Genomic DNA, 11555 nt, shown 5'->3' with positions numbered 1-11555 from the left:
ATGGAGAAACACGGACTGCCCATGTGCCCCTGCACCTGAGGCAGATTCTGGACCAGATTTGGGAAATTAATTCCCGCTTCGTTTCTCAGTCAAATTAAGCGTATGATATATCAAAATGAAGTTTGAGATGTCTATTTTGTAGGATAAAAATTTGAGATCAAATCGTTGAATGGATTGAGTGCAGAAATTCGAGCAAGGTGAGAGGTTTGGAGCTATTTTTGGGGTTGTTTGGCTAATTGCTGATCCAACTTCAAACGGCGATAACCGGAGCAAATGAGCTCCGAATTGAGTTTATGATAGCTTGTTAAAAAGGGAATTAAGTAAGACAAAGATCTAATCCGAGAAGAAGGTTTGGTTGCGAACGGTGTGGTCGCAGAAAAATTAAGAGTGAAACATGTCCAAATAGGTAAAAACGTAAAGTTTGGAAATTGGCTAAGTGAGTTTTTGGGAACTCCTTAGTAACTTATAATAAGTAAAGTAAGTTATAAAAATAGTTTAAGTAAGTCTTCCGCAAGAGTTTACGGTTACGATCACAACTTTTAATTATTACGCCTTTTTATGTTTTAAATGCTCGCGTAATAATCGGAAAAAGTTTATTCGCATTTTTATAAATGAATTGCTGTGATTGTAACTGCGCTTAATATCATAATTAATGTTAACAATACCGGTGTACATCGGGCTGTTACAGCCGACGTTGTGAACGAGCTGTTAGAAAAGATCAAAGAGGCACAAGTGCAGAGAGAGTCCCTGGACTACGTTAAGAACCAAGATGGTGTGTCTTGGAATGAGGATGAACTCCTGTTGTTTTAGAAGAGGATTGTGGTTCCTCGAGGTCCGTTGTCCGAAGAGGTTATGGCAGAGGGCCATAAGGGCCAATTCTCTATCCACCCTGGTGCTACAAAAATGTATCAAGACCTGAAGAAGAACTTCTGGTGGCCGGGCATGAAGAAGGATGTCGCGGTTTTCATGTCCAAGTGTTTGATTTTCCAGAAGGTGAAGATTGAACACCAGAAGCCGTCTGGTAAGCTTCAACCTCTTGAGATTCCGGAATGGAAATGGGAGAGTATTTCCATGGACTTCGTGGTGGGTTTGCCGAAGACTCAGGCGGGTTGTGACTCTATCTGGGTCATTGTGGACAGACTGACGAAGTCTGCCCATTTTCTTCCAGTGAAGGTGAGCTTCACTACAGAGCAGTTGGCCAAGATTTATGTTCGCGAGATCGTGAGGCTTCACGGGGTGCCCGAGAGTATCAACAGTGATAGGGACCCGAAGTTCACATCTCGGTTCTGGGAGGCGCTGCAGGAGGCTTTCGGTACGCAGTTGAGATTGAGTACCGCCTATCACCCTCAGACCTTGGAGGACATGTTGAGGGCTTGCACGTTGGAGCAGGGTTCAGCAAGGGATAGGTACCTTCCGTTGGTTGAGTTTTCGTACAACAACAGCTTTCATGCTAGCCTGGGCATAACGCCCTACGAAGCGTTGTATGGTAGGAGGTGTCAGACTCCTACCTGCTGGTCTGAGGTTGGATACAAGGAGCTTTTTGGCTTGGACTTTATCCAATATACCACCCAGCAGATCCAGATGATCAGAGAGAAGCTGAAGCAGGCGCATAATCGCCAGAAGAGTTACTACGATGTCAAGCATCGTCCACTGGAATTCAGTGAGGGTGAGCATGTGTTTGTGAGACTTTCACCTGTCACCGGTGTTGGACGAGCACTCGGAGTGAGGAAGCTGAGCCCGCGGTTTATTGGGCCATACCAGATCCTTGGTAGAGTAGGACCTGTTGCCTACCGGCTTGCCTTGCCTCCGAACTTGGCCAACATCCACGACGTGTTTCACGTGTCTCAACTTCGGAAGTACGTAGCGGATCCTTCGCACGTGGTGCAACCGGATGATGTGGAGGTTCAGGAGAACCTAAAGACTCCCGTCGGACCACTCAAGATTCTCGATCGTGGCGAGAAGCAGCTGAGGAACAAGACCATTCCTATGGTCAAAGTGCAGTGGACCGGAAGGACTCCTGATGAGTGTACTTGGGAGCGAGAGGATGGGCTTCTCCGGCAGTATCCCGACATTCGGGGCATGTATGTTTCTGATTTTGAGGACAAAATCTTTAAAATGGTGGGGTGAATGTAAGAACCCGCACCGTTAATTAAGGAAAGTAATTAATTAAATGTGATAATTAGGAAATAATTCCATAATTGACCCTAATAATTATTATGAGGCTTTAATAATTATAGTAAGTGAGTAATAATGCTGAAAGTCGCTTTTCGGACGAAAAGTGCAGATACTGGTTCTGCTACCCGGTATAAATGCGTACCGGTGAAGTATCCCGGAAAATTATAATAAGTGCATGATAATTACTAGAATAATATGTACGACTTGTAAAATGAGTTTCAAGTCAAAATAATGAGAACTGGTGCCAGAACTGATACTGGCTATAGAAAAGCGCGTACTGGAAAGGTTCTCCGAAAAATAAAATAAAAATATGATAAATCTTGGAAAATTGAGTAGGTTAAGAATCCTAATTTTGGGATTAAAATGCTAAACGTAGCATTTAGCGCTAATACAGTACGATTAAAACTTAAGTGGCTATATATAGGTCATGACACATGATCCTAGGTCTTTTCCTAGTGCCTTCTACGTGAGAACTTGCAGCTGGTCAGCCTCCATTGTTCTTTGCCTTCTCTTCTTCATTTTTGAACCAAGGAACCATCTTTCTCCATGAAACCTTCACTAAAACACCATTGTTGAGTGAGAGTTGGTCTTGTGAGGGTGTTGGGTGCTCTATTTTCTTGAGTGAGCTTCTGAGTTGGGTGTTGTTGGGGCTGACTTGTTGGTTTTGGTTGTGGGAACCTTGGTCTTGACATTTTGAGGTCCAAGAAGTGACCTTTGTGAAGAAAGAACACACCTTTGTGTACTATTTTTGTGCACCTTTTAAGTCATAATCTTTGGAGCTGGTTGGGAGCTCCAAGGGCAGCCTTGCTTTTGTTTTGTGAGCCTTGGGTAAGTTCCTTCACTTGATCATGTGTTTTAGGGGCTTAAAGTTGATGTCTTGGTATGCTTATTGGTTTAACAAGTAACCAACTATTATATGAACATAAATGGACTTAAAAATGCATGCTTGGACGCTGGAATGGATTAAAAATGGAACATTGCAAGGATATCTTCGCGAAATGCAGAAACTGCATTCTGTCGCGAAATATCTGAATATTTGGTCGGGAAATATCCGGATATTGATATCCGGATATGAGGATATGGATATCCGGATACTGATATCCGAATATTGCCAATGAGATATCCGAATATTGATATCCGGATATGCCCCCGAGAGATATCCGGATATTGATATCGGGATATCCCATCGACAGATATTCAGATATTCTGGGTTTTCGAGGAACAGTAGCTTACTGTTCATCCAGAACTGATGTTTGGGTTTGTGGACCCTAGTTTGAGGAAGTTGAACTTCTGTAGTAATTAAACTAAGTCAGAACCTGTGTGTTTAAGGGCTTGTGGCTTTGTGAGGAGCCTAAAGACGTAAAACATAATGAAAGGGCGTTGTCTTTTATTGTATGCTTATGAAGTATGGATATTGAAGTTATAATTGGTCCCTATCAGATTGTGATTCTGCTGTGTGTTGGACTTGAGCTGTATGGACTCTTGGCATTGGGTAGTTAGCTTGCAAGGTAAGCTTTCGTGTCCTCGGCTTTGCCATTGTTTGGTTCCACCATGTCCCATGGGGGGATGGTTTATATGCATGTTGTGTTTACATGCTTTTATATTTGGAAATGCTGTTGAGCTATTATATGCAACGTGCCTTTATGATATGCATGTGGTGTTCCACCTATACGGTAAGCCTGAGTATGTGATGCATACAAGATGGTGAGGCTGTGGGTGAGGTGCAAGCGATGTTCCTTGTACTACTGTAGGTAATAGATGTATTCCTGCATTTCTCTGGCCAGTAGAATAGTTATAACACACATGGCATGAATATCTGTTGCACTGCATAGTTTTGGAACTTATATTGGAAATTACTGCTTTTGAACTTATATTGCACATGTAAGTGAGCTTGGGGTGGAAGATCCTTGAGGACCCCTTGTCTTTCTGAGATTTCTTGTTTAGAGATCTCACCCCACGTTTGGGGACGCTTATTTCAGGTTCAGGTAACCCAGGGGTTAAGGCCTCGGGTGGCAGGAGGCCAAAGCTTAGTTGATTCATGTTTATGCTACTTATGCTGATATGCTGTTATGATTGGATGCTGGATCATGTTTACTGTCTTATGCTTTTAGCTTCAGTTTATGGATTTCTGTGTTGAGACTTTGCTGGTTATGCTGTTGAGTTGGTGAGCATGGGGATTGTCCATGCCATATAGACTTTATTATGTCTTGTTTTATTTGGGGTTGTAATAGTGATTAGGATATTGTCCGGACTACGTGTTGTAGATCTGTGACTTTAGATACTCACTTTATTTATATATTGAGGTATTTCAGTTAGTTGTCCTTGCAACTTACATACAGGCGATATTTTATGAAATTGATTAAGTATTCAACTTGGCTAAGGTTAATGACGTCATAAATGAATTAAAGAAAAAGTTATTCCGCATTTTAATTAAGCGTGGCTTAATACGATGACATGATAACAATCCGGGTATACACGGGGTATACAATAGGCATTGGAGGGGTTAGCTTGCTGCCCTTGCCCTTGGAAATATTGGGGTTGTTGATTCTGCCTCCAACCTTGATTAAAATTGTTGGAAAGATTATTTTGGTTCATATTTTGGTTCCCCACATAAAAGATAGATTCTGGGTTGGATGGGCAGCTACCAAACAAATGGGGCCCACCACAGAAAACACAAGTTTCACCTGTGTTCACTGCATTGACTTGAGATTGGGGGACTGGAACTTGAGGTGTAGGTATTGGAACTTGAGGTTGAGACAATCTTGTCGCAATGGCTTGTCCTTGGGTTCTCACTAAAGTGGATAGTGCATCAAACTTGGCTGAAAGGGCTGTTACAGGATCTACCTCATGCAAACCAGCCACTCTCCTTGACTGATTTCTCTCTTCAGGCCATTGGGCATAATTTTGAGTCATTTGTTCTAACAACTCGTGGGCTTGATTAAAGGACATGGACATAAACATGCCATTAGCAGCAGAATTTGCTAAGGCTCTGTTTTGAGTGTTCAGGCTGTTATAAAGGGTTTGTAACACTGCCCAAGATGGCAAGCCATGGTTGGGACATTGTTTAAGAAGGATCTTAAACCTCTCCCACACATCCACTAAGGTCTCACCATCCTTCTGCATGAAGTTGGTGATATCTCATTTGGTTTGCACTATCTTGTTGGATGGGAAAATTTTCATGATAAATTTTTCAGCAAGTGTGTGCCAATTGGTTATGGAGTTGGATGGAAGGGAGTTCAACCACTCTTTGGCTTTATCAGCCAGTGAATGAGGGAAGAGCTTCAATCTTAGAACATCATCCGAGATGTTAGGATTTCTAAATGTGTTGGCCACTTCTATGAAATTCCTAAGGTGCTTGTGTGGGTCTTCCATCAACAGACCATGGAACTGCCCCATATTTTGGAGCATGGTGAACATCACCGGTTCTAACTTAAAGGGTACTCCATTAACAGGTTGGGCAATACTTGGGTCTAACTCATCCAGCACAGGTATGATGAAGTCCATCATGGACCTATCATTATCATCAATTACTGGTGGGTTATGTATCCTTGCAGGTCCTCCTTCTCCTTCATTCCCATTTACACTTCCTAAATCCTTCATTTCTTCAACTTCTAGAAGTGGAATTTGCCTATGTGCTCTCTGGGCTCTTCTCCTAACTCTAAATGTCCTTTCAGGTTCTGGATCAAAAGATTCTAAGAAAGGGTGAGGAGTTGCACTCATGCACCCTTTGATCTAAGACCAATTAGCCTGACTAGCTTAAACAACCTAGATGACTATTCAGTTATTTCTAAAAAAAAAATTAACAGCAACCAATCAAACAGAAAAGTCTCAAGTTGCAGCAGAAACAATATCCACAACCAAAACAGAATTATAGAACAGTACCAATATATCCAAACTAACAGAATGAAACTAGTAATAAAAATAAAAGACTGAAACTACAAAATTAAGAAATAAATTAACAGCTATGAAACAATAAACTAGAAAATGAAATGACAGAAAAATTATATAAAACATGTAGAAAATCAGAATATGAACAGAAATCAAACTACCTCTATTAAAGAACATACAACAACAGTAACTACACAATAAAGAAAACAGAATTAAAAGTAATCTAAAAAATAAAAACAGAAAATTAAATTACTCAGGAACAGCAATCACACAGAATTCTACAAATGTACGCCTTCGATCCCCAGCAACGGCGCCAAAAACTTGTTGCCTTGCTAACAGTTATGCAAGTATGCGCGCAAGTATACGCGACAACAAGTAATATAGGGCGTATATGAGACCATTTTATCGTTCCCACAAGCATCTTTAGCGTGTGTAACTTGACTAAACTTTGTAATTGCTGAAACTGAACCTAATCTAAAAAATGAGTAAAAATAAAAACCAAATAATCACAAGACTAAGTTAAAATATTACTAACCAATGACTTCTTTTCTTTTTGGATTTTGAAAATTGATTTCAGGAACTAAAGAGTGAAAAATCAAGGGAAAACAAATCGGGTTTCTGATGTAAAAAAAGAAATTTTATATAAAGCAATTATAAACAGAACTATTTTTGAAATATTAAAAATCACAGGAAAAGAAATTTAAGTTGGTGAAAAATAAGTTGTAAAGTAGGTTGAGTTTCGGTTCCCCTTCCCAACAGCCTCTGAATGAATGCTAATTACAAATTATTAAAAATAAACTCCCAATTAACGGATATTTTCTATTTGATTTTAATCTCTTAAAATCATTTTGTCCCAAACAACATATGCATATCTCTATGCTAAATGGAGCAAAGACTCAGCTGAATCCTGTCCAAAAATTACATGGTGGCTGTCCTCATCTCTGAGTGACAGCCCTTGAGTGCTCTCACACTCAAGTCCATGTGTTTAATACATGTCCAGATTTAGTCATCTCTCAATGACTAATTCCTAAAAATAAAATCCATCACCAGGCCTTAATAACAGACTATTTAATTGCAAGCACAACATTAAACAAAAGGGAATTAACTTTTAACAAAATCAATCAACAAACATCCAAACTGTGGTTCGGGTACCTACACCCAACCCTGAGAAGATTATCTCATACCCATGAGGGTTGAGTTACAAAACAGCAAGCGAATATTCCAATTATAAAACCGAAAAGTGCAGAAAATAAAGATACAGCACGAGTCCTAATGACCGGAAAATTCTCAGTGTTGTACCAACATGAGTGAATAGAAAGCAGACTCCATTACAGCACCAAGACAAAGAAAAATAAAATCTCCATAAAGGGTACAGAAAAATAAAAGGTAAAACCAGATGTAAAAACCAGAGAGCCGCACACTCATTATTTCTTCTCTTTATATAGCCTTCTTCCTTTGCATGCACAGACTTCTGCTTCACACCTCAGCAAGCATCACACGCTCCTTGCGCGTTACACATCAGTGAACCCCAATCGCTCCCCACTCGCATCAGACAATCCAAATGAAATTTCCCTCCAATTTCCCGAAAATTCTTGCAACCATATAATTTAATTTCTGTCAAAAAGAGACATTCTTTGATGCATGCAGGGAGAATTGTGAGATTACTCTTGGATAGGTATAACCATTTCAAATTGACAAACAAAGAGAGACCTTTTCGAATGAATTCGTCTGATATATTGCATTGCCAAAGGTCCATATCAAGGATGTTCTCAAACACCAATGAGCTCACTTGTGCATCACCTTTGTCTTGTTTATATATAAGCAATCTCTCACATTCCTAAACAATCAAGCGATCAAGTTCTTGCATCATCAAAATGCTACTTGGTAATTGAACAATTCCACAACCGCCCAACGCTAGAATTTGAAGCCGAGTGAGATTTTGAATAGAAAATGGCAGTTCTTTTATGGGAGTTTCAATCAAATCAAGCTGTGTTATTTTTTCGATCTTTCCTAATATTTCTGGAAAATTCTCAAGACTAGGACAATCTGAAAGATTGAGTTCTTCAAGAGAGGGCAACTTGATGGGTGGAAAACTCCTAAACTTCTTGTATCCATTAGCTTTCAAAATTTTAAGTTTATCCAGGAATCCAACTGATTTGTGAATTTTAATTAAATTCTCACAATATCCAAATGATAATTCTTCTAAATTTGGGACACCAGACACATCAGGTATCTCTGTTATAAATTCGCAGTCATCAAAATTCAAGACTTTCATATTCACAAACTTCTGCAACAAGAAAAAGAAAAAGAAAAAAATACAAGAATCAAATGAATTATCTCAGAATGAATATATTGATGTAGAAGAACAGGGAAAAGAACATATTATTCTTACCTTCTTTGGTATGAGAAAATTAATTGACACAAAGCGACTTCCGGGTAACTCCAGTATCATAAGATTTTTTTGATTAAAATTAGATGGTAAAGATGGTGAAGGATATTCCTACCATTCCAGTACTCTCAAACTACTTGGAAGATGTTTGGGACCTTCAGAAAAATGAGCATTTCTTATAATAAGTGTTTTCAGGTTTTTCATCTGCTTGAAGCTGTTTCCATCCCATTACTACTTCAAAATCAAGGGAGTCCAGAATCATGATTTGAATTCTACTACTTCCCTTTTAAAACAAAGGCACATGTCAACCACAAGACACATATATATGTTTTTCAATTCAATATGCATATTTAGAGAAGATTACATATTGTAAACACTCATTTATAGCGAGAAAGACTCTTTTTTTTCAAAAAAAAAGAAAAAAGAAAAGGGAAAAAAACCCAAGGGGAGATAGACTTGGAGAAGTTGAGGGTTTGAAGGGCCTTGAGTTTTTTTGGCGGACATCAGAGAAAGATAACGAATGACAGACTGCTACTTCATTATCATATTAAACATAGCAAAAATCAATAATCATGCGCAATAGTTTTTTTAATTTTCACCCAAACTTAGTCAACAAAACCATCATTTAGCTCACATTGATCGAACTAAGTCCAAATGTGACATATTCTTCAAATTGCAAATATTTAGACAACAAAGAACTTTCAAAGATTACCAAAAATTTCAAAAGAATAATAAGAAAAAAATATTTTCAAGTAAATGTCAAAGGATTTTGTCACAGTAACACTAAGTAAAGGAATACAAAGTTATGTTATTCCATCAAATAGAGAAGTAGCTTATACAGAGGTATGCAGCATGGGAGAGATATAACACCATGGTCCTTTCATGGCTGCATTGGTCAATAAAAGATTCTATCTCTCAATCGATATTATGGATGGATAGAGCTTCAGACGTATGGAATGATCTTAAAGAGAGGTTATCTCAATCTGATGTTTTTAGAATCTCTGGTTTACAAGATGACTTATACAGGCTACATCAGGGTGATAATATTGTAGTTTGATTACTACACCAAACATAAGATCCTGTGGGATGAACTAGAAGCTTTGCAGCTAACACCAACATGCAGAGGCATACACCCTTGCTGTTCAATTTCAGCAGAAGTCAAAAAGATTCGAGAAAGGGATTACTCGATTCGTTTTCTCAAGGGGTTGAGTGATCAGTTTTCCAATGTAAGGTCTCAAATAAGGTTAATGGACCCATTACCATAAGTCAACAGAGTATTTTCTGTTAGTACATAGGTGTCCTAGAGACAATCTGAGAGTCAGATGGACCCATGTACTTCTTTATTTGTTATGAATAAATTTTATGAATAAAAGCATTATTTATCTTGTTTCATATTGCATGTCTCAAATATTGAATATGAGTAACTGGATAAAGCCCTTGGAATGAAACAGGTGTCACATTGAGGATTTTTAATAGGGATCACGATCATGAGGGCTCAATGACACCACACGTCCATTGCCAGAAATATATTCCTAGTCTAGAGATGCCGATAATGGACATTGGTGATCTCGGATAAGACTAGCACGATTCAGCTACTTGCATGGAGATGCAAGGTAGAGTCGTCGTGAGCTACAGACATGGAGATGTCTTAGCTGACTCGTGGGTGGACCTATTGGAGAATAGTGCGCACTGAACTGACCCAAAAAGAGACACTACAAGGAAATGTCACAGATAGTATCAATAGGTAATGTCTCTTATTATTTGGGTGTGTCTTTCCTTAGACCTGACGTTGTCGTATAGACCTGTGCTCTGAAAGACTTGCTTTGATTGTATATCTTGTCTGCCTGAAACATGGAGACTCGTAGATATATTCTTGGGCATGCCCTACGGACTCAGGGCTAGTGTGACAAGCTAAAGGAATTCGTCAATCTCTGTGAGAGATTAGGTTATCCTTAGACCGGTGAAACCGGGATGACATTTACGGGACTCAGGAATCTATGCATAGTAAAGGAGTCATGAGATGGCCCGCTCTTTAGAGTCCGTAAATGAAGATTCTCTGTTTCAGCAAAAGCTAACCTTAGACCGCAGGGGTTGATACGTTTTCCTTGACCTAGGTCAATGGGATGGATAACCGAGACGAAAGGACAATTCAGACGGTAACCAAATAGGTATAACAGGTTGATCATTCGATGAACTCAACTAGCTCTAGGACAACAAAGCATTGCTAGTGCTCTGTGTTGTCATTAGATGAATTAGGCCTTATGGGCCCAAGCCCATTTATGTCAGTGGCTATGTTGGGCCTGATGGGTCGCACACAAACACCTTAAGTTGTCTTGAATTCTAGCATATGTGTTTTGGGCCCAATAAGGCATAATGGGCCTAAGTTGGAAAAGCCCACATATTGGGCCAAGAGAGAGTAGTGGCATCATGGGTCAAGTTGGACTTGATCCATGATGTAACCTAATTAATTTAAATGTTAAATTAATAAAATTAATTTGAATTCCTATTTCGAATTTCGAATTTAAATAAAATTAATTTAAATTCTAATTTTGAATTTGAAATTGGAATTTAAATATAGTCATTAAATTAGATTTATTGAAGATGGAGAAAACAAAGGAAACCAATCAATCTTTGGAAATAAATCAATTGGATTGATTGATCAAAATTAAGGAAACCAATTAATTAAATTAATTGGCTAAAATTGGAGAAACAAATCAATTGGATTGATTGACCAAAATTAAAGAAAACCAATTAATTAAATTAATTGGCTGAAATTAGGGAAACAAATCAATTGGATTGATTGGTCAAAATTAAGGAAACCAATTAAATAAATTAATTGGCTGAAATTTGGGAAAGCAATCAATTGGATTGATTGGATAAAATTAAGGAAACCAATTAATTAAATTAATTTGCTGAAATTGGGGGAACCATTCAATTAGATTGATTGAATAAAATTAAGGAAATTACCCAACAAGATTGTGACTTGATGAGAGCGCTGATTTGACCTAGTCTTAAGTTAATGTGTCGCCACATCTATATATAACCCCTATTCTTCTTTAGTTTCGTATCTCTTCTTCTTCTCTAATTTTCTCCACTGAAACCT

The 11555-nt window shown here is 38.6% G+C and overlaps 1 protein-coding gene and 1 non-coding gene across 2 annotated transcripts; one reads left to right on the top strand and one right to left on the bottom strand.

The window, feature by feature from the left end:
* The first annotated feature begins 5218 nt into the window (after positions 1 to 5218).
* On the top strand, positions 5219 to 5324 carry LOC133290342 (small nucleolar RNA R71). The gene has a single exon (XR_009748634.1). It is a non-coding gene; the product is annotated as a small nucleolar RNA R71 (small nucleolar RNA).
* Positions 5325 to 7900: 2576 nt separating this feature from the next.
* Positions 7901 to 8515, bottom strand: LOC133290338 (TMV resistance protein N). The gene is made up of 2 exons (XM_061488413.1): positions 8456 to 8515; positions 7901 to 8350 (listed from the first exon to the last, which is right to left on the bottom strand). Exons 1-2 carry the CDS (start codon positions 8513 to 8515, stop codon positions 7901 to 7903), a joined length of 510 nt encoding a protein of 169 aa, XP_061344397.1.
* Between the last annotated feature and the right edge of the window lie 3040 nt (positions 8516 to 11555).

Source organism: Gastrolobium bilobum, unplaced genomic scaffold, assembly GCF_033153095.1.
Source record: "Gastrolobium bilobum isolate Gb01-03AN ecotype WA unplaced genomic scaffold, APGP_CSIRO_Gbil_v1 utg196412, whole genome shotgun sequence".
Taxonomy (NCBI): domain Eukaryota; kingdom Viridiplantae; phylum Streptophyta; class Magnoliopsida; order Fabales; family Fabaceae; genus Gastrolobium; species Gastrolobium bilobum.
The sequence above is the reverse complement of the archived record's forward strand: the minus strand, read 5'-3'. Positions and strand labels throughout refer to the sequence as shown.